The sequence below is a fragment of the Ciona intestinalis genome, unplaced genomic scaffold (genome assembly GCF_000224145.3).
Source record: "Ciona intestinalis unplaced genomic scaffold, KH HT000095.1, whole genome shotgun sequence".
In the NCBI taxonomy this organism is placed as follows: Eukaryota; Metazoa; Chordata; class Ascidiacea; order Phlebobranchia; family Cionidae; genus Ciona; species Ciona intestinalis.
Window position 1 is genome coordinate 115,693 of NW_004190417.1, and position 23,004 is coordinate 138,696.

The window sequence follows — 23,004 nt, forward strand, 5'->3', positions numbered from 1 at the left end:
CATAATTTACAATTATGTGCAGGCACTTTTTTTTCAAAAACAGTCATTTAAATTTTACATAGTGTTGAATACTAAACACGATTTATTTACATTTGTGTTTGTCGAATTTTTTGCCGGAAGACGCTGAGGACGTTAGTACCAGCTTTATATAAGCGGACATTGTATTGTAAGCCAGGTGCTACAAGATTCCATTGAAGCAATACAGACTCTGTGGTTGAGCTCAAAACCACTAGACCAGTGGGAGGTACAAGTGACCGGTCATAGTTGTCTGTGTATATTAAGTATTAGTATTAGTTCATTAAAAGATAACTGAAGCCAAATTTTATAATTGGCGTGAAGAAAAACCATCAGTACAAGAGAAACAATTTGAAGAGTAATTATAATTTAAATATCAGTTTTTCACTTTCAGTACACAGAACGTTCTTAAAACAAATTGTTTGTATTGCTGCTTGTGAACTAGTGCTTTTACAGAATATATTGACTACGTATACTTAACTTTTTCTATGAAATATGTGTCAATTCAAAACAAAAATGTAAGCTCTACTTTAAAGCAAAAAATACCTGTTATTGCTTCTTCTAATGATGGTATTCTCCTACTCGTTGTTACTGATGCACGCAACAGTAATGTTGTGTTTAACAGAGAATGAGCAGTAATTAAATAGTTAGTATCAGGACGGAGTGATTGAAATGTTATGCTAGAATGATATCTACTGACTAGCTTACGCTGTAAAATCTGAAATAAAAAAGTTTTTTTTATTACAAGATTTATTAGACGGGTAGAAATACAATAGAAAAATTAATTTCAGAACTAGAAATAGACAAAACCGAACCTTTGTCTAAACATTAGGCATTGTTTAATACATTTTTATATATTTGATTATGTGTGGTAGAATCTAAATACCTGTATATTGTGCAATAATTGCCACACACACACAGTTATAAATGTAATAAAATGGGTATTTTGTTATTCCAAAAGAACATCAAAATGTGTGTGTGTGGTATAAAAGAAAAGAAATTGATACGAGTTATTAAACTTACTGCTGGCATTCCACCCATTCTTAAAAAAAATATCAGAGAGTTTGCAACACCAGCTCTTCGTTGCCATGACAAAGTGACATGATGGGGACCCACTGACGTTATAGTGGTTGAAATTGTTGTATTTCGTGAAACTAATTCTGCAAACAGTTTTATATAAAATATGATTAGTAGAGAAAAATAACTTCTTTATCCTGACAGGGCTACTCAAATGTTATAACATGGGTGACCTATTGAACACCATTTGGCTCCTGCCGTGGCAAAGTGGTAGGACTAAGGGTACCTGCATCATGAAAAGGATACCACTGCCTAAGCTGTTACCATTGTATCCACATGTATGCCAGGTTTGATACTTACCTGGTCTTTTCTCCAACCTAGTGGTTACTAATGGGTTGACCAAATTGTCGGCTATACAGAAAAACAAATAATCATTTCCAAAGTTACATACTTTGTTAATTGTGACATTGACAAGCATAAGTGTATGAAGTAAAATCCCAAGTATAAGAATTTGCATTGTCTTGCTATAGTAAGATAAATAAGTGTCATTCATTTTTACTGCAAACAACTATAAAGATTGTAATAATAAAGGTAGGAAATAATTTTTGATTAAAACATGTAATTTAAAAGTTAATGTCCTGGGATTACCAGTTGATTCAAGTGTGGTGGTTGAAGCTCTTCCAACTGCACCAGGAATAATTATTCCACTTATTGTAGATGGGTATACAGTAACAAAATAACGCGTCCCACTCTCCAAGTTAGTGTATGTAGCAAATCTTCTAGCTTGGATTGTTTGATCCACAAGTATCCTTTGTTCATTTTGCAATTTATGTAACATGACATGATACCTAAACGTTACAACAAAAAGTTAAGCAAAACTTATAAACCGATATATACGGTCTTTTTTACAATATTATCACAAAGTTTTAAAAGTTTTCATATTATTAAATTAACACTTTCTAATTAACTGTAAGTACTTACCTATGTGAATTTCTATATGCTGCCCAAAGTACTCTTAAACTGGTAGCTGTTATAAAACCACTTGGGATAAATGTAGAGATCACTCTTTCAGTTGCTACAGAGCGAAGCTGTACAATTATAGGTGAATCCCCTCGTACAATCACATTTTCTATCTGGCTTTGAATATTTGGTTCCAATGCAGATTTCACTTGTGATATTGTAACATTATAAAAGGTGGCATCTGATGACATCATAATTATTAAAGAAAGATATTCATTTAATTTTTGAACAATGGTTGATATTGATGTATTGCTCTGCACTTCCTGTGATTTTAAACTATGTACTTCATTTGCCAATAAAAGAAGTTTCCGAAATGTCATTGTTGAAGAATATTGAGACACTGCTGATGACTTAGTGGTGACTGAGTAGAAAAAATCGGATTAGTGTAGCATGAAATATTAATAGTTACGTATATTTTCAAAAATCTGTCCAAATATAAAGAAAAAATAGATAAAAGAAATCTAATGGGTAATATGGACTTAAACAAAGAACTGCAACAGGTGAAATGTGGATAGTGTGGTAGTAGAAAAGTCAAAGAAGCATCATACAAGTCAATGTGCGACTTGAAAACTAATGTTGAGAACTTTTGTATGAAGCTATGTTTTACTGGGTGTTGGGGTAATAGGGTGACTTTGATCTTTGTCCTAAGACCTAGGTGAATATGGTAAAACCTCAGCTATAATAATAGAACGAAGTTATGATCGAATATACAAGACAAATTTGCTTTTCATGCTTGTAAAAATTTGAAGTATGTGATAATATTTTTTACCTTGGGCTCCAGAAAGCATAGAAAGAATGGAATTTTGTAAACTTAGAATATTTCTTGTAGCTTTAATTACAATCCTGCGATTCAGCTGTGGTGTTGGTGGTATTGGTCTGGTTACATACAAAACTTGGTAAAATTAAGCAAAACATGAGGTCCTATTTTAAACTCAAATTTACAAACTGTTGCACAGGTTAATAACAAATCTTATCGAGGTATTTTGTCAATTTATTTTATAAACCACTATTTTAACATCTGCTGTGTTCATAAATGCATTCTTTTTAAAACGCAAGTTTAAATTTAAACAACATTTTATCGAACTTTAAACTACACATACATGATTTGTTGATAGGAATATCATATAGCAGCGGGGATTAAACAAAAATACAAGCATCCCTATTTATTTTACTCAATACAGGTCATGCTAAAAATAAATCATACGCTACCTTTGAAGCATTGAAATAATTAATCCAAGGGAACTTTCAAATTTCTTTTGAATTAGAGCATAGTTGCCAGATTCACTCCTTGGACCAACTGGTGATATCACTAAAAAACAAATCTTAAGTAAAACGTGGTTGCTACTATATGACCCAAACTAAAAAATGTATTTACAGTTTACACAAAATGTTTTCATGATTTGTTCATGACCAGGTTTAATTTTCTATTACAGAAATTAAAATTACAGGAAACGTAAATGCTTTATTCTTAAATTTGGTTGAAATAGCATAACTACTTTCTTAAATATTCTACTGCAATTGGAAAAATAATGTTGAAAGCATCAGATCTGTTAAGTGAAGCACGGAAAAACGAATAAAACACATCAGAACCTAAAGATAGGTCAACGATCAACAAGGAAAATATCAGCTTAAATGTTGACAACATACAGATCAACCAGAAACAATAATTGACAACATTTAACACATACAAGGTTTAAATTATGTTTCATTGTAGTTTATACAAAGCTATTTTACTAAAAAAATAAACAGTTAAGTTTGGGTAAATGAGATATGAATATTTGTGGAAGCATCGTAAATTAATTATAATTGAATACAATCTTACATGTTCTAACCGATGTCCACTCATCGGATAAGGTGATGCCTCCATCATCACTCACTGACACAACAGATACGTTATATGTGTAGTTTTCGTTCAATGTATTTACTGTGAACTGTATATGGAGTAATTAACAACCCATAATCGGTAAAAGAGCCCAAATAATACACCAATAAATAAATCGTTTGTACAATGGGCGTATATCCTATTTAGCTTTTAAAAACATTACTGCTATAAAATAGTTTAACAAATTGGACATTTCTAATGTTAACTTCTGGAGAACAGGCGAAACATATGCATTTTCTCTATCATACATGACAAATATTGAAAACAAAATAAAGAGTTAAACTATCAGTCGGCATCGATGGAAAAATTTATCCGTTGGACTTTAATTTTGGAATTGGAAAATATATATTCATGTATGTAATCTTAACATACAAACACAAAACAATTGAAAAACAACCGCAGTCAGATATTTTAATACATCTGTTTTAACAAACTGATGTTTAAAAATAAATAGTTGCCTTTCAAAGACAAAATCAAAAATTTGTTAGTTTTGAAGACTTAATATTTCAATAATTGCTATCATGATCAGTTTTAGGTACTTTTTTACCAGTGAGCTTTTTTGGAAATAGTTATGTATTGACAGGTAAGTGTTCGATGTAACAGGGTAAGAGAATTAGGTTCACTTTCAACAATAAAGACAGATTAATCAACTTACCATGGAATCATTATTATGCTAAGTCATCGTGCTTTATGACATCCAAGTTATTTAAGCAAACTATACCAATAAGCATGATAAAAAATATAAATCGAATACTTACTTGACTTGTTCCTAAGCCCCTGATCTCCATGTATTTCAAGTCATCAACTTGAATCAAAATTCGATATCGCGCAGCATATGCAGCTGGATGCCACTGAACACGAAACCCAGAACTTGTGATTCGATTAATAATCACCCCCCTCACCATGTGTGCTGATGGATATGCTTAGGAGAAATTGGAAGAAGGTCGGTTGGAGATAAAGAATTTATAGTTTACTTCTGATTTATTATTTATGTGTATAAGATTTCTATAATCAATGTCATGCTTAAGTGAACTTGTAAATATATGTAAGCTAAATTTGTGTGCCAGGCAGTTATTTTAAAACAACATCCATTCAAGTAACAACTGGTATGGTTTTGTGTAACCTTAAACCAAATTCACGAGATACTATGTTATTGCTGTAAAAGCACAAAATTAACAAGTATAACATGTAACATCAGATAGCGTTACAATCTTACCAAGTTATTACAAAAAAATACTCTAATAAAATTAAGCTAAACATTAAGTTTCATTCATAAGAAATCTGTGTTCAAATAATATTTTTATAAAAACCTATTTCTTTTCTTTAAGATTTAGATTAACACACTCACGTATTGTCACCATCACCGGTATTGTGAATTCAGAATTAATGTAAATTCCAACGGATGCAATAGAAATCCTGTAAGTTTCTCTGAGCTTCAGCCCACGTAAAATAAATGATGAAACTGCATTGCTGTGAACAAACATTCATTAAATGATAATAATAGATACTGCTTGACAAACAAAATTATTATACAAACGAGTAATACAGTACAATATGCTTATTCAAAGATAACACGGAAGTCAACTCGATACTAGGTAAAATTATGATCAGACTACAACCTTTGTTGACAAGGGTTATAGAACGATGCATTTTAATGCATAATTACTTCTTATTAAAATCGGTCAATTATTGCGTGACAGCATAACACTACCCATGGCCCTAATGTTTATAATCAAGGAAAAAGAACGCACAAATGTTTTCTTTTGATCAGAAAGTCCCACCAATCTAAATTAAACTCATGGACTATAGTCAAACCACAGAAATAAAAAAGAGTACAACGCGCAACTGCCCAAAACCGTAATATATTCTTTTTTTATTCACGTAACCGCCAACTCCCATTGCGCTTGGTCTCCATTGTAAAAGATAGGCGCTCAGTGATATTTTAGCTGTTTATTTTAAAAACTACACTGACTATTCAAGTTTATTAGGCCAGTTTAGTTTTTGGTAGGTTAACGCTTACACTTTAGCGCTTTATTAGGAAAATTAATTATTTTATAAATTTAATTAAAAACATTCAAACAAACGGTTTGTTAGATATATATATATGTTTGGAAATAGTTATTTTTCCCTATAAACTTAAATTAAGTCAAAAAACGAAAAAAGGCTACATAAAACGCCCTGGCTTCCATTGACTACTATAGTAAACGGGAACGAGTTGTGAAAAAGAGAGAGTGTATCACTTCTCTCCTTTACCGACATTGGAGATGCGCATTCTATTCTTTTATATTTCTGTGCGTCAAACGCAATAATAAAAAGCGTGTTGGACATCCAGAATCTCATTACTGCAAGATGAGGAATTTATACCAAAAAAGTTAAATCATGGCTATTGTTTTACAGGTTTTTCCAGAAAGCTAAATTCCAGTAAAAGAAATGTTTTATTTTTTGCGAAAAGTTGCGAAATTTCTTGTAAAACTAAAACTTGCAGATTGTTAAAAATATTTTTTTTAGTTCTGGTCCGTCACAATGGAGAAGTATTCAAAATCGACCACTCACATTTCAATTTAATTGAATATATAAAAATGTGTTAATTTTGCCCAATATTCATATTTGTATTAATTCGGTTGATTCTCAGACTTGCCGCACTTACATCAATAAGAAATGTGTCATTGAAACAACTCACTTGTATGTTCTAGTTCGACCAGTTCTTTGGTTTTCTACCCGGATTTGATATCCGATCGCATGTTCAGATGGCTTCCATGTGATATTAACATATTGTGAATTCACGTCAACTACTTGAAAATCACGTGGAAGGCTTGGAACCACTACAGCTGTTTGGATAATTGAATTTAGGTCAATAAACTGTATCAACAGAATATAGACACACTGATGGGGAAATTTAGAAGAAAAGAAAACTATAACACAGCTTTATTTATTAAATCAACATTTGCCAATGGCAATAATAATTTGCTTTGTTTTGGTAATTAGTAATTAAAAGTAATATAGAGTTGGTGATAAAAATTATATCATTCATTAAAAAAAAAATTATCATTAAGTAGGCCTAACTGCTTTTCCATGATATGAAAAATATTAGAAGTAAAAAAATTTTGGGCATAAAACCAGTAAAAAGTTGGAATGTTTCTACTTACAGGTTGTTATTGTTATTGGATCACTTTCATTTGAATATTCACTGTCACGACCAATTGCAAAATACGTGATGTTATAAGCTGTGCTATAAACCAAACCAGATACTAATGTAGGGTTCTCTGCTGTTACATTTCTACAAAGTTTCAGTTAAATTGTAAATAATTGGTGCATAGCTGTAGTGTGAAATCAACTTACTGAATACGTTTTACTTGAGTAATTCCATTTTTTACAACAATGACATAAGAAACAGCATTGTCTACCCTCTCCACACTTAACACCATAGATGAGTGTGTTACATTACTAGCACGAATTGTAGAATTTCCAAAGTTTCGTCTTATAACGGGTGTTGGGAACTCTAATTACAAAAAAAAAAAACAATTTGTTTACCCATTGAAGCCAAATGTCATAACATAGCTTTAAATTTTACAAAAATATAAATTGTCTAAACTCCCATATCAGACCCGGCCAATAAGTTAACAACCTATGCAATTAGTTCCTGACTGGGAATTGCATCAAAAAACGTGTTGCGCTACAATTAAATAGCTTACTTGCTTGTACGCGTAATATTTCACTGGGGGGTGAACTCTCATATTCTCCAACAGCTGTGATAGTGATGGTATAAAATAAGGCCACCTGCACTCTTGTAATGACTGTTGAATTTCCATGAATATTTCTGTAATTGTAAACATATTCAATATGAATATAAAAAGAATATATAAACGCCGTGGCGTAGTGGTTAGCAAGCCTGCCTCTAACCCAGAGGTAATGGGTTCCAAGGCTCGTCGCTGCTACCATTGTGGGCGTATGTGTCCTTAAGCAAGACACTTAACGGCAATTGCTCCAACCCAGTGGTCACTAATGGGTTGTCCAAATTATCAGCCATACATAAAAATGAAAAAAAAAAAAATCCAAAAAAAAGATAATCACCCACAAAGTAACATACTTGGTAACTCGTAAGCTGGCACGAGGTGTTAAACCCGTGTTATAACGACTGTCGTTTTCCGGCCACGCGAGGATAAAGTAAGTTACATTCATTCAAACTTAAATAAAGTAACTCAAAATGTATTTTGCAACATACATATGCTTTTAACTGACTAGGATGTTTCTTTTTTAGTTATACTAACCCTAACAAATGCAACCTGCATAGGAATTTTCAGAGTTATATTTAGCTTTGTAGCAAAATTATATATATTACTCTAAAATGTGACTTGATCCTGTCGATTCTTCAGTGATTGTTGCAACATAATACATCGCACGAGAAACAAGGTCCCATGTTATTTCTATAAACGAGGGTCCTACTGAAGTTGTTCGAAGATTTATAGGAGCAAGTGGTGGTGGCGGTACTAGAGGGAAAATTAAACAACAAATTAATTTGCATATTATAACATTTTACCGTGACTGTGCCAATAACTTATTTATATTTTGGGGGGTGAGACAATAAAAGACAGGTTTTCAATTACATGCAGTTTGTGCCTTCTTAGCACTTATGTTGGTTTATGGTGTATTTAATTAGTCAGTTAATAAAAGTGATCATAGACTTAAATGTTTTACAGCATAGGTGTTTTGACATTTAAAGAAGGACTTACAAGTTTTAATCATTGTAGGAGGGAAACTTTCAGCTGTTGCTTCACCGAGAACATTTACCGCTTTTATTGTGATGTTAAAATAAGTATCTGTGTTAACTCCTTGGATCATAACGCTGGTGTTTCTGGCTCCACTGAAAAAATATATATTGTAGTATTAATACTTAGAGCCTTAGACTAAAATTAAGTTATTTCCCGCCACATGAAGTAAAAATTAGTAAAATAGACAATATTTTGCTTACTTTTTAATTTGTATGTTTGCCTGTATATAAAAGCTTTGAAGCAGAACTTTACTTAGTCGCAATTTGATTTGGTTTTGCTCAAATGTTTATGTAAGATTCGTATTAAGTTTTAATTAAGTTGTGGAAAATGTAGTTTCAAAATCGCCCAAAGTTCACTGTTAACTTATGTTTTTTAAGTGGGTGATGTCAAGGACTTGGGATTTGATTCAACCCAACACCATGTAAATACTCTGACTTATGTCCTCCATGTTTTTATTGGTATGGCTTACAATTTAAATAACCCATTAGTGATCACAGGGTTAAAGCAATGTTGTAAAGTGTTTTGCCCGACACATTTATCATTTTTTTTAACCAGGTATTATTTTATTATTTTAGAACATAAGTCAGGGATGCCAACCAATTAATCCAAATAACTTTTTGTTTTTTCAGTTTGGTAAAAAATCTAAATATTATAAACTGTGTAAGGGATGTGTTTTTCATGATAAGTTAATGCAACAATAATTTTTCATTTATTCGTTCGAATATGATCACAAAAATTAAATTAGTTAAAACAACGAAAAGAAGGAAATAACCAACAAACAACATTCTTACCTCACTTCTATTTCATTCACATTTTCATAACTGCGTAGAACAACAATGTATGACACAGCATGTTCGATCTCATTCCAATGAAGAAGAAAAGATGTTTTGGAAATATTGCTTGCATCGATGAGAGGTAATGATGATATTGGAAGAACAGGAGTTGGAACATCTTGGAAGTAAAATAATTAAACATACACAACTGAAATAAACCCTGAAGTTAAAGGGGCATAGCTACGAAAAATCAAAATTTGTGTATTAATAGATATGCTCAAATGTGCTACCATGAAAGTTTTAAAATACAAAACAGGCACGGGTTAAGTTTATAATATATTTGGCAGCAAATCAATATATTAATAACGCACACAGTAGTTTACTCACATGTTTCCATAATAAAGGATAAACTCCGGTCACTTTCCAAACCTTCCACACTAACTGCTGCTACTTGAAACAAGTACCTTAACCTTGGTGTGAGGTCATGCACTGTAACACTGGATGTTGAAACTCTGTCAATCGATCGCTCAAGGTTTATAGTTGTGCTTAAGTTTTCACCATACCTCGACACATACACTTTGTAATGATTGGCATCTAAACGCTTGATTGTTAGAAATCTTTGAAGTTCAATTAAAGTTTGTAATATAAGATGCGCAACATTTTTTGGTACTTACTTTGTACTGGATTCCATGTAAGGTGAATCGAAGAAAGATTAGATGAAGTAGCATTCACATTTCGTGGTATTGGGAGCACTGTATGCATGTATACCGTTATACGAACAAAGGACATAATATATATATATTGACAATGAACTGTTATTATAATACACCCATAAATAAAATGTATATACAATTATTTGTTTTAAAAGCGTAACAAGACAAATAATTTAGCATTCATGTATCGTTCTAATTGAAACAAAATTGTGAAAAAACTTTTCTTCATTTATTACTTAATATTTTGTTTGTTTTGTGCCAAATGAATAAACCTTGTGTTAATATATGTAACTTTGTGGGTGATTATTTCTTGGGCGATTTTTTCATTGTTTTATGTAGGACTGACAACTTCAACAACCCACAAGTGATGACTGGGTTGGAGCAATGGTTGATAATTGTCATGCCCGACTACACATACACTCACAGTGGAAGTAGCGTCCAGCATTGAACTTATTTTCTCTAGATTAGGGCTCCAAACACTGTTCTGTGGCATTGTGATATACTCACTGGTTTGTTGTCTGATGATGGAACTTGGGCGACTTGTTATATTTTCTTGAGACAAAGATATTAAGAATATTTCATGCATTGTCCCATAGTTAAGTTCATTGAAAGTAAAGTTTGTATCCCTGGTTACAACAGTAAGGTTTGTGAATGGAGAAAGTATGTTAACTTTATAGTGAGTTGCACCTGTGATAGAAATAAATAAGTTGATGAAGTAAACATAGATTTTATTTACTCACCATTCACTGCATTCCATGAAATTGAAATCAAATTTGGACGAACAAGCAGAACTTCTACATTGGTGGGTGGTAATGGAGCTAATATAAAAACAAATTAAGATTTTAGAACTTATGTTGTAAGACTTGACATCCATAAATTATTAAAACTCTTTTTTTTCTTACAGTTTTGAATTACTAACAAGACGTACCTGTCCTCTGAAGAATATTTGCAACATCACTGCTCATGTTTAATCTATTGGTGGCTCTGACATGACAGATATAGAGTGTTGCTGGTGCAAGACCCATCACCTCAACTTTGTTTGTTTCCACCAAATAAGATAAAAATATTTCATTCACATTTTGAAACACATGGACTGAATAACTGGAGGCACCTTGGTGATTTAAAGTTATGCTTAAAATTGGATGCTTACTGTATGAGCATTTAACATGGGTTGGTTAGTTATTACAACGCTATAGTCAAACCAATAAATTATAACTTAATCTGAAACATCTATTCCAATCCCAATCAAATTCATATTTTGCAGGTAAAATGATTATCAAAGTAAAATGACCTAAAGAAAAATTTAAACTTGGTATAAAACTATGAACATTACATTTTGAATTTTGATGAAAGACTTAACATACATATTTCATAACATTATTGTACATCTGTTAAGGTTTAAAAAAGTTTAATACGTGCTATATTACTAAGGATTGTTTTTTATTACTAATATAAAGCACAAAACTAAAAAAATGTTGATAACATTGCATCAGATTATCAGCGAAACTTTGACTTTAAAATGCTAGATTGTGCTCTTATGTTGCTTTGTGACAGAAAACTACATTTCATATTAAGGCATTAACTTTTGTTTTTTCATGGACCGTTAGGATTTACCTGAAACTTGATTCCATATTAGTGTAAATGAACTTGAGGATAAATTTTTTGTTTTAACTCCACTTGGAACGAGAGGGACTAAAAATGAAAAAACAGAAATTAGAATATATTTATCAGTTTATTTTAAAATTAAGTTTTTCATAAGACTCGAGTTTTAATTTGATTTTAGCTTACTTGTCATGGTGTTTATTATGGGACTCCAACCGACACTCGACAGTGAGTTGGTACCGATCGATTTTATTCTAAATGAATAATACGTGGCAGGTTGAAGATTTCTGATGACTTTCATATTCACTGCTGTTAACACATTAGTATATTGTTCGCCACCTTCACTGGTGATGGCAACCTTGTAAGCAGAAGCACCTTAGGAAATAATGGTTTAATCATTGCGAGATCATTTAAGTTAAATAAACATATTACCAACCGTAGACCTGCTGCCACACTAAATTCACACTGTTTGAAGTTTCGTTATTGCCAACTAACCAAGATGGTGCTTCAAGCACTGTGAAAATTAAAATACATCATATTCGTGAGTAAAGCCAATTACAAGTATGGTAAGGTTTGGCAAGTTGACACAAGGGAAAAAGAGCATTTGTTTAAATCATTTTTCATAGGTCGAATATATTTTATACCAACATAAACAGAATTTTACAATATTATCACTAATCCCCCCATGACCCCACAAAGCATGCAGCAATGCCAATTACTTTCGTTAAGTTGTAGCAAGTTGCCACATAGTTTAACTGCAAACTAATGATTCAACCCAGTGTTTTATTATCAAGTGCCATTGAACGATATTTTGTTTTACGGAATGCTGGCCAAACATAAAGCAACAGACTACTGTCAAAATTCGTGATATGTTAAATCGAGGTAGGTTGCCTTTACTTGCAGTGACTGCAAAACCAAGTTTTAGCCCCAAATGTCATGTATTAGGTCCATCATCTTTTTATCACAAAAGAATAAAAATAGCAAGATAATCACTATAATACAAGACTAACTTGGGCAATACGACACGTACACAACATCTGCAAACAGTGGCTGATAATATGAAACAAAGAGTATTGTGAAACAAAGATAAAAGGATGTGCGAAAGAAAGATGCCTTGTGCGTAATCAGTGATGTCACGACATGCGCTACAGCAGTGGTTCCCAACTCGTTTTTAAGGCGACCCATTTTAAAAATAAATTCAGTTCGGTAAAATCTTGCGACCCAAGCATATTGTCGTAAAATTTTAAAAGCCATACAAGATTGCATTGCAAACGGGTAATCCTTTAGCTGGTGGTCAGTGACAATTTTGGTTTCTAAATGTCTTATTATTTTTGCAAAAAAAATCGGGTGTTCGTGTCTAAAATTAATCTTAAAAATGCGCGAAAACATGCTTCGTCACCGTAATTTGCCTGACCTGTGTAAGGTTAACGCTTTATTACGTCACATTAGCGGTATGTTACGTCACAATAGTGATATATTACGTACGTTACAGTACGTTATAATCCTGTGTGCAGTGTTTTATGTTAGTTAAAGCCCTGCTTAATCCAGCCCTAACTCTTAACCCCTAACTCCCAACCACTAACTCCTAACAAGCAGCACTGCAAAAGCATTAACTTTTTCAGACAATAATATGTTTATCANATCACTAATGAGCTATGGCTGTGCTCGCTGGCTATCGGTGAGTTTTGGCGTTGCTTTACGCGCGTACAAAGCATTGTTTGCAAACATTTGTATACTTTACTTAAAAAGCAAATATCCAAACAGTTTTCAAGCACCTGCAGGCTAAATAATCAAGGCAAGTTACATTTAATTTAAACGCAACTATGACAAACTGACAAAACCAAACGACCCAAAAAATTTATCAGGCGACCCAACTTTGGGTCGCGGCCCACGTGTTGGGAACCACGGCGCTACAGTACTCGCGCCAAAACCATTGGTGAACAGCAAGCCCGAAAATGTTGACATGCCCAAAACCCAACAGAGTTCGGACATAAAAATATTAATGGCAGAAATTTTGTAGTTTGCAAATTTGAATCATCAATTCATATTAGACAATATGCTTAAGGCTGCCATCTTCCCCTAACCTAATATACACTTAAAAAGAAAATGGTCAACTTACTTGTATAAACAGTTATTGGTTGACTCTCATTGCTCATTATCCCATGATCACTTACAGCCATTACAGTGACGATATATTCACGGCCAGGATGGATTGTACCACTGATCACTATTTCTGGATCACTTGACATTCTTTCATATGAAATAGCTAATGTGACATTTTCATAATATTTTATGATGTATGAAGTTGCTTCTAAATAAAAAAAAACAATTTCATCAATTTTATTTTTTTGTCTGCAAATTTATTTTAAAAATGTCTATGTAAGCTGAACTCACGATATACTATGTCCCATTTTAGATGAAATGAGTTTGTAGTAACTCCAGTTACGTTTAAATTTTGTGGGGTTTGTAGATCTGCAATAAATAAAATACAAGTAAAAATAACAGCAAAATATTACAGAATACCGAATAATGCAATACTGATTAATATCAATAATCACTTTAAGTGAAAATTGATGACGATTTCTACAAAAGTATGGCTTGGAATAGCTTTTTCTACTGATATCCTGCCTTCTTTTAATAAACATTAAGCGATTATCCTTCAAACACAGTGAATTCTTTTAAGTCATTATGAAAATGGTTTTATTAGACGTGCAATATTTTTGGTTATTGAAATTGTGTTTATGGTGGTAATAGCTCACAAGTTATTAAACTCACTAAATGGAATGAATATTGGTCATACAGCAATTAGTATGTGGTTCAGAATAAACATATCAAAGGTTTAATTTTTTTTAGAATGCAGATTTTTACAAATTATACATTAAAAGAAAGAATTTTACCTACTGATTAAGTTTGTAATACAATAAATTTTTATATCTCCATTTGTTTCTAAAATATTTGATAACCTATGATTTTTTATGAGGGTATCAATTTTATGATAATGCAGAAAAAATAAGCATATGAATTTAAAGATAATGTAATACTGCACAAACTTCCTAACCAAAGTTTTGATCTAGTCGCCATGCTTTGATTAAAAAATCCAATTAGGCGAGACTTGGTCAAACCTTTAAAGATTTGAAAACAAATCTGAAGTACAAACTCACCTCTAGGTATAGTAGGTAACAAAAAGTGCGTACCTGTTCGTATCCTTAATATTTCACTGCTGTTGAGAGCAGTTTGGTTGTTAATGCCAACAGATAAGACTGTGATGTTATACAAGCGACCAGGAAGAAGGTTGGCAAGAAAAATGGAATTTGTGTAAGTGATATCTTCTCTTTCTAATGAATTAATTTCAGTGGTGGTTGTTGCATAATAAATAGAACCTGCATTAAATGATAACCGTTATCCAAGTTAAAATTTGTGCTGTTTTATATTTATAGTATATCAATCAGCAACTTTTTATGCAGTAATGAAATCTGTTTGTTGTCTAAATTACAAATTTGTAATAAATTGAAAAATGTTTTATTATGCAATATCATGCATGAATACCTTTTGTATGCTCCCATGTTAGATGTATTAAGGTTGTCATTGAAACAATATGAATTATTCTTGGTGAAACAGGAACTACATATAAAGAAGAAAAAATTAAAATAGAAGAAACACTTTTGCAAAACAGTTTTAGATTTGCGGGTACTCACGAGTTGTCCCCTCTACCTCATGACTCTCATTACTCATTATCTCATAAAATAGAGATTTTACTGTAAACCGATATTTGTTTCCTGGTAGAAGTGAGCTGATTAACATGGTCGTGTTTGTCGAGTTGACTTCATCATTTTTTACACTGACATCATCAGATCGAATCTTCACAACATAACTCTCTGCACCTAAAATCAGAATTGAAATTTCCAAATCAAATTTATTATTGTGCATTAATGCAGTGGCTTTATACATATCATGCTACAATACCTTCCACTGGATTCCATCTTACAGTGATTGTATAATCGGTAACAGCAAGCACTTCAACATTTCTTGGCACACCAGACGCTAAAAACAAATTGTAGTTTGCTTTGATCTTACTGTAAAATGTAAACGATTGTACCTGTTTGCTGCATTACCGGCGAACTTCCGTTTGTGTTTATACCCACACTCCTCCCAATAGAATAAACAGTAAATATATACCAAGTGCTGGGTAAGAGTGAAGTTAATGTTGCATTGGGCGAATTGGTGATGGTGGTTACATTAATGTTTGCATCAATCTGTTTCGTTGTGACAGAGTAAGCAAAAGCTCCTTCAACCAAAACAAAACATTTTAGTCTAAGATTTGTGCTTCTTAACCTATATATGTGACTATACAGTGGGTCCCCGTTTGATTTGGATGAATGGTTCAGAAAAATCTTTGCATGTTATTATAAAACATGAAATGTTTTAAATAGATGTTGTTAAAAGTTTTTATAAAAGGTATTTTCTAAAAAAATTGGGCTTTATATTTGGTATGGGTGATCAAACTAATGACAATATAATAATGCTAAAGTTTACCTCGCACAGCTTGCCATATCAAGGTAATATTTGTTGTTGAAACATCATATATTTCTACTACACCAGGTGGCTCGGTGTCTAAAATTTAAAGTTTTAAGAAAAAATTTATGATGATAGTAAGTATGAAGAAAAGGTCAGTGAAAATTCAGTTTTGATAAACATTTTCACTAATTCATCTTTTTATGATGAGATAACACTCGAGTGTATTACTGTGCACCATGTATGAAGATTTAATACACCTCATGCCTTCTGGGTAGTTAGCAAGAAGGCAACTTGGTAGGTAATTTCATTTTTGCCTTTCTTTTCATATACAATGTATTGAATGACCACTAAGTTACAGCTATGGTAATTAGATGTCAAGGAAACACATGTCAACAATGGTAATGCTTTTGAAAACACACAATCCTTACATGTACTTCCATAAATTCTATTTGAAACTTGACTTGAGCTATTTGATTGGCTCAAAGCAGCCACTCTAAACCAATAAGAAGAGCCGCTTTCTAATCCAAATACAGTTGCTGTGCGTAGTTGTGATGTCATATTGACGCTTTCATCGGTGGCATTACTTCCAATTTGAATTATGTAAGACAAAGCACCTATAAAGTAAACCAAAAGAGCATAAGCTCCAGTGAAAAATAATACCCTCGATAAAGAAGATGTGTAAATACGTCTTAAACAACACCGGAATCAGCTATTAAACGAATAAGGGCAAATGTTATTATTTACGTGATATTTAAAAAGTTTTAATAGCTAATCGAAATAACATGAATTTTGGGCAATGGTAATGTTTTAAATGTGCTTAGATGTATATGGTTATTCTCAGTATAAAATATTGAATTGATTGAATTAAATGGCTTTAATGTTAAAGACACATTTTGAAAGTATCGCATTTTAACAAAGTAATTGTTACCTACTCGCTAATTAGATGGTTTTAAATCTGAACATTCATTTAAAAATTTAAAATGTGGGATAATGAATTAGTTTAAACCAAGAGATGTGAGGTTTAATAAGTGAGGTGTGTGGAAACCAACAAAGCAGAGAATAAAACAAAAACAACAAGATAAACTGGTTTACGAGTTCAGAGAAGTTGAATCTACTGCTACCACAAAGCTTCTTTAATATTATTTTGGTTGCTGCTATATTGGCCATGTGATGACTGATATAAAACCAATGAAATCTGTGGCTTCGTCATTTAAGCTTCCTTGTTTTAGGCAAATTATTGGCAGGAATATTGAAAGGAAAGTATTTAAATACGTAATTGCACAAACCTTCAACACTGTTCCATGATAGTGTAACTGAAGTAGTTGTTGCTTGGATTACTAACAAACCATTTGGAATGTCAAGTGCTAAAAAAACAGTTTAAATTATGTCTCTTATTGGTTAAAGAAGTAATAGTGTTATGTATTAGATGTTACCTGTCTCTTGCATGGTTATTAAACTTCCCTGTGTGTTTAAAGCTCCGTTATAACCAATTGAAAACAAAGTGAGTCCATATATGGTACCAGGTGATAGGTCAGTTAAAGTAACTTCTGTTTCATTTGTGATTATTTCTTGCACTTTCAATTTATCAACCATTACACAAAGCATATATGCTGTTGCTCCTGTGTTAAAAATTACATTCATATTTAGTATAACAAAAAAACAATGAATACAATCATAAGTCAGAGACAAATACAGTTGTGCCAGTGTGCACCAAGTGTGTTTTATAACCCTGGCCCAATTTGGGCGTCAGCTGTTAGTGTTCGATTTTGTTGGCAATGGTTTTCTTAATACTTCCGTTCAGTGTTATGTACAACTAGATTATTAGCTAGCAGTTACTTCTTACACACAAACCTTGAATATTTTGCCAGTGAATAAATGCACTTGTTGTTGACACATTACTGACATCTGGTTGTTGAGGAGGATTTGGTACTAAACCATAAAAATGTTTATAAACCTTATAAATATCTCATATAGTAAAACTTGATAATAAAGAAAGAGAACCCACATGTGTGGATGGTGTAAGTAGCTGAGGTTTCTCCATAGTTATTTTCTTCACCTATGGCTACAATTGTGACATCATAAACAGATCCTGGATTTAGTGAGCTAACCAGTAATGAAGTATCATTTGTATGAAAGGTTTTGTTGTGTATTGTGATGTCATACCTACTCGATCCTGAAACACCAAATGGTTGTTTTATAAACAGTAAATTTACACAAGAATTCTAGAAATCTTACCCGTTATATTTTTCCAACTTAACCTAAAACTGGATATTCCAACTTCTGACGATGAAATATTAGAAACTTTTGATGGCACTAAACAAGAAAAAATATTTTACAGGTTTTCACCAAAATCTAGGTATTCTCGAATATAATTATACACACATACACTATTTGCAGTGTTTTCAATAGCACACAGAGTGTGTTTGCAGGGGTGTCAAAAAGGCGTACAACATTAATATTCTTAATCCGATGCCGTGGTAAAGGGGTTGGCGCAAATATCTTTTATCAATGGTTAAAGACTCGTCGCTGGTATCATTGTGGGCCCGTGTGTTCTTGGGAAAAACATAACGACAATTGCTTCAAACTAATGGTCATTAATGAATTGTCCAAATTATCAGCCATACAGAAAGAGTGAAAATATCCCGTTACAAAAACAACCACAAAGTAAGATACATAGTAACCTCCTAGGAAAGAAGTATGAAACAAAACACTTGTTATAGTGACTGTTGTTTCCAGCCATGGGAGGATAAAGCAAGTTACATTCCGTTATGTTTAAACTTAAGTACCTGTAAGGATTTTTTGTTTTAAGTACAGTAAATACATAGTATTTAGTATTCTAAAAGAAACAAATATTAAATATCACACACATGTTTGTTTCAACACTGGATTGCTACCAACTTGGTTGATTCTCACATCCTTTCCAACAGAGAAAATTATGAATTGGTACCATGTCCCAGGTATGAGTGAAGAAATTGTCACATTAGGTTTATCCGTGGAGACATTTGACAAATGATTCATATTTACATCTTTTATTTGAATAATATATCCAACAGCACCTACAGAATGGTAAAAGTGTTGTTTATGTTTATAGTACAATCTTGAAAGTGAAAATAATGTAACAAAAATACGTTTAACGAAAATTACAACATATAAAATTTAAAGGTAATACCAATTTGAAAAAAGTTAAAATGAATATAAACCTTTCGGTTGATCCCATGTCATGAAAACATAGTTCGTTGAAATTGTTACAAAGCTGATATTCGACGCTGAAGATGGAACTAGGATAAAATAAATTTCAAATTTGTGTATATTAAAAACATCGTCATCAACAAATTCAGAGTAAAATCGTTAACCCATAAACACAACCTAATGTTTTTGTTGCAACTTTTAAGTTTTATATTTTCCAGTCATCACATGTTTAAGGTTTTGGTATTATTGTTAAGATTTAGATTTTCCACCACTATTATATAAAATCTAAGCACAAAGTTCCCAGGATCTGTATAGTAGGGTTGGAGAAGATGGGACACTTTGTCAGACAAGACTTTTTTTTAGTTTTTTTTCGAATCCCCATTTATTGATAATCAGGAAAATAGTGTCAAAGCCGATTAGTGTTTTTAAATATTAAAAAAAATATGTAAAACAAAAACAATGTTTTTTAAACAAGTAAAAATTGCGAAATGGTAAGGTGCTAACTTTTAATGCGCGCTAATTCATAGTAAAATAAGTAAAGCCGATGATTTTTTATAGTTAGCGAGTGTGAGCGAATGAACTGGTTTCATGGCTTCATTAAACAACTTTGAATAATTCGTACAGTTTGATTTTGTCCCATAAAACTCGCTTTAGTTTTGTGAAAAAACTGAGATAAAAACATGAGAAAATTAGGCAGGGATCAATATGATTTAATTTGAGCTAATGACAATAAAATATCGTTTTAACGCAATCTATATAAAGTTTACATGGCAAAGAAACTAGCACAGTCGGTACTACTAATGCAAAATACTACAAATGAAAATATGATTTAATCTTTTCCACATTGCAGTTTTGTAGGTTTCAACTGCCAAACTTTAAAAGGTTTGCTTTTAATTCAATAATTTATTACAGACCGACCAATATCAATTTTTTCCACCGATACCGATGTTTTTAGCTGTTACCGATACTTTACTGATATTTGGCACTATAGCGAAACATACGAAGTGATCGGTAATAATCAAAATTAATACCTGTATTTAAAATATTGCAAGTTATAAAACAGGAAAATTTTTTGGTCAGCAAGTTCTTAGGAAAGATGCATGTTCTTGTAAGAAACTAGGACACACATGAACGCTAAACTACAACGCACGTGAACGTTAAACTAGGGCACTCATAAAGGCTGAACTACAACACATGTGGACATTTAACTAGGATGCACGTAAAGACTAAATTACAAACAGTGTAAACAAATTCGAAAAAATTCAGTCATTTGCACTTGGAAATAGTTTAGGAGAAGTGGCTTGTACAAAAAACAGTGTAACAATACCCAATTTGTAGCAAAAATGTAATCTTTATTAATAGTTATAATCAATTTTCGGTTATTACAAGTTCATATACATTTATAAGATAAAATATTTATCACTTGATGTTCAAACAATACCAATTTTTATACAATAATTTAATGTAGGTGACATGTTAAAAACCAAAGTAGCCGTGATGGAAAAATATGTTTAAACTTGATTTTCAAAGCTTACAGTATTATTTTGTGTTATTTGCATGCATTCCTAATAATAAATTTGCTTATTAATCAAAATTAACACTGATTTTTAACTGTCCTATCTTATCCTGTGTGTTTTCGAGTTTGTAAAATTTCACCTGTAGTGGGAATTGATAAATAACTTTTCGTGTGTTTTATATTTTTTAAAAATGTTCTCAATTAATAAAAAAATGATACTTTTAATTCGTGGTATTACTTAAAAACCCCCATCTATTTTGATTTTGGAAATATTTGGCAATATGTGCTGTGTCTCATCTTCCCCACAGTACTATATGAAGTGTCCCATCTTTCCCTATGCTACTATATTATTGTAAAAACAAAACACTATAAAATTTAAAAGAAAGCTTACGTGTTGTTTCATGAAAGGTAAAATTCTCAAATGAAATCTGGTTTTCTTCACCAACGCTCCTTAACATTATATCATAACTTGTGCCAGATGCCAAATCCATTAATGTCATTGAATTAACCAGTGATGATGTCACAATAATGGTGTCATTAATATGGATCACCATGATGGTGTAATTTGCAGCACCTTATAAAATATATTCTTTTTCTTTAACTTTATATGGTGGCTGGCTGTATTGATCCAACACATCACTTAAAGGGGCATACCAGCGATAATTAAAAATTTGTATATGGATAGATATGCTCAAATGTAACCTAAAGGTACCATCAAAGTTTGCCAAAACAAACGCTTTTAAAAATATTGCGTAAAAAAACGCTTAAGTAAAAAAAAATTACTAAAGAAAATTCAAATATTTAATTTTTGATTTAGTATAATAAACGCTTCTTCAAAGAAAAAATTAAGGATATATAAAAAAATTGTAAAACATAGACTTTATTTTGTTTTAACTTTTCGATCGAACCTAGGTACGTACCAGATTATGCTGATTTAGCATATTTTTAAACATGAAAAACTGACTTTTATAAAACGAAAAAAATGGTACAGTAGGAACTAATAGGACATAATGAACATTTAAATATGAAGAAAAGTGAAAAATTAACTATAAAGAAAAAAAGTGTGCATGGGATTTTCTATTAGATTTCAGCATATCTATCAATACACAAATTCTGATTTTTCGTTGGTATGCCCCTTTAATATCCAAGCCAAGGACAACATTGTAAACATGCAATAATGTGACATATTTTTTTATTGTTTTCATTGATTTTTTTTTCTTTTACAAAGTTTTAAAGTCTTGCCAATAAATGTGTGAATACCTTGTACAGAATTCCAAGACATTTCAATTGAGGTTGTTGTTATTAATGTTACTTCGACATGACTTGGAGCATGAGGAACTAAAATATAAAGTTTTAATGTATTTAATAAATATTACAAAAATAGCTTTTAATTAATATTACTTACTTGTTTGACCACGAGCATTATAATGAGAGTTTGAGTTTGTCATATTATTTGCTCCAACAGAAATAACATTAAATTCATACCAAGTTCCAGCACTTAATTGTGTCACAGTTGCATGAATTTGTTTAGTTTGAACCGTTTGAACTGTGTTTCTATAAAGATTGGTAACCCGCAACATATAACTATGTGCACCTAAGGTATATTTCAAGCTATTAATGCTGGTTTTAATAGAAGTTTCTAAAATTAAAAATTGACAAACCAGAAGCTGGTTTCCACTGTACTGTTGCTTGATTGATTGACACATTTACCAAATAAATCTCTGTAACCGCATCAGGCACTAAAGTATTTAATAAGTTAAACTGTAGTCAAAGTAAGTTTTACAAAGCATACTTGTGGCAGAATAAATACTTTCAGAGATCTCACTGATAGCATTATCTCCGATGGCTGCTACATTAAATATATACTCTGTTCCAGGATCAGATAACACAGTATACTTTGTTTCATTGACTACAACACTTGTAGAAAAAAATACAGTCTTGTTACTGACATGATGTATGTTGACTTGGAATGAATGTGCTCCTGTAATCAAAC

The 23,004-nt window shown here is 31.9% G+C and overlaps 1 protein-coding gene across 1 annotated transcript in view; it reads right to left on the minus strand.

The window, feature by feature from the left end:
• Positions 1-23,004, minus strand: part of LOC100178140 (titin) — a 45,125-nt gene that overhangs the window by 264 nt on the left and 21,857 nt on the right. The window contains exons 39-84 of the mRNA XM_018815617.2: positions 22,804-22,992; positions 22,673-22,750; positions 22,417-22,605; positions 22,272-22,349; positions 21,403-21,585; positions 19,507-19,584; positions 19,174-19,362; positions 18,542-18,619; positions 18,312-18,479; positions 18,158-18,235; positions 17,740-17,925; positions 17,593-17,670; positions 16,735-16,920; positions 16,325-16,402; positions 15,888-16,076; positions 15,755-15,832; positions 15,487-15,672; positions 15,338-15,412; positions 14,986-15,171; positions 14,186-14,263; positions 13,911-14,102; positions 12,228-12,305; positions 11,978-12,166; positions 11,804-11,881; positions 11,118-11,300; positions 10,930-11,007; positions 10,697-10,876; positions 10,151-10,228; positions 9,864-10,070; positions 9,495-9,654; positions 8,665-8,795; positions 8,274-8,421; positions 7,627-7,751; positions 7,274-7,433; positions 7,081-7,211; positions 6,615-6,762; positions 5,283-5,404; positions 4,693-4,856; positions 3,875-3,983; positions 3,262-3,361; positions 2,822-2,928; positions 2,014-2,413; positions 1,681-1,880; positions 1,039-1,175; positions 562-733; positions 91-268 (exon numbers count right to left, since the gene is read on the minus strand). Coding sequence (XP_018671162.2) covers positions 91-268; positions 562-733; positions 1,039-1,175; positions 1,681-1,880; positions 2,014-2,413; positions 2,822-2,928; positions 3,262-3,361; positions 3,875-3,983; positions 4,693-4,856; positions 5,283-5,404; positions 6,615-6,762; positions 7,081-7,211; positions 7,274-7,433; positions 7,627-7,751; positions 8,274-8,421; positions 8,665-8,795; positions 9,495-9,654; positions 9,864-10,070; positions 10,151-10,228; positions 10,697-10,876; positions 10,930-11,007; positions 11,118-11,300; positions 11,804-11,881; positions 11,978-12,166; positions 12,228-12,305; positions 13,911-14,102; positions 14,186-14,263; positions 14,986-15,171; positions 15,338-15,412; positions 15,487-15,672; positions 15,755-15,832; positions 15,888-16,076; positions 16,325-16,402; positions 16,735-16,920; positions 17,593-17,670; positions 17,740-17,925; positions 18,158-18,235; positions 18,312-18,479; positions 18,542-18,619; positions 19,174-19,362; positions 19,507-19,584; positions 21,403-21,585; positions 22,272-22,349; positions 22,417-22,605; positions 22,673-22,750; positions 22,804-22,992 — 6,583 coding nt within the window. The remainder of the gene's footprint in view (positions 1-90; positions 269-561; positions 734-1,038; positions 1,176-1,680; positions 1,881-2,013; positions 2,414-2,821; positions 2,929-3,261; positions 3,362-3,874; positions 3,984-4,692; positions 4,857-5,282; positions 5,405-6,614; positions 6,763-7,080; positions 7,212-7,273; positions 7,434-7,626; positions 7,752-8,273; positions 8,422-8,664; positions 8,796-9,494; positions 9,655-9,863; positions 10,071-10,150; positions 10,229-10,696; positions 10,877-10,929; positions 11,008-11,117; positions 11,301-11,803; positions 11,882-11,977; positions 12,167-12,227; positions 12,306-13,910; positions 14,103-14,185; positions 14,264-14,985; positions 15,172-15,337; positions 15,413-15,486; positions 15,673-15,754; positions 15,833-15,887; positions 16,077-16,324; positions 16,403-16,734; positions 16,921-17,592; positions 17,671-17,739; positions 17,926-18,157; positions 18,236-18,311; positions 18,480-18,541; positions 18,620-19,173; positions 19,363-19,506; positions 19,585-21,402; positions 21,586-22,271; positions 22,350-22,416; positions 22,606-22,672; positions 22,751-22,803; positions 22,993-23,004) is intronic.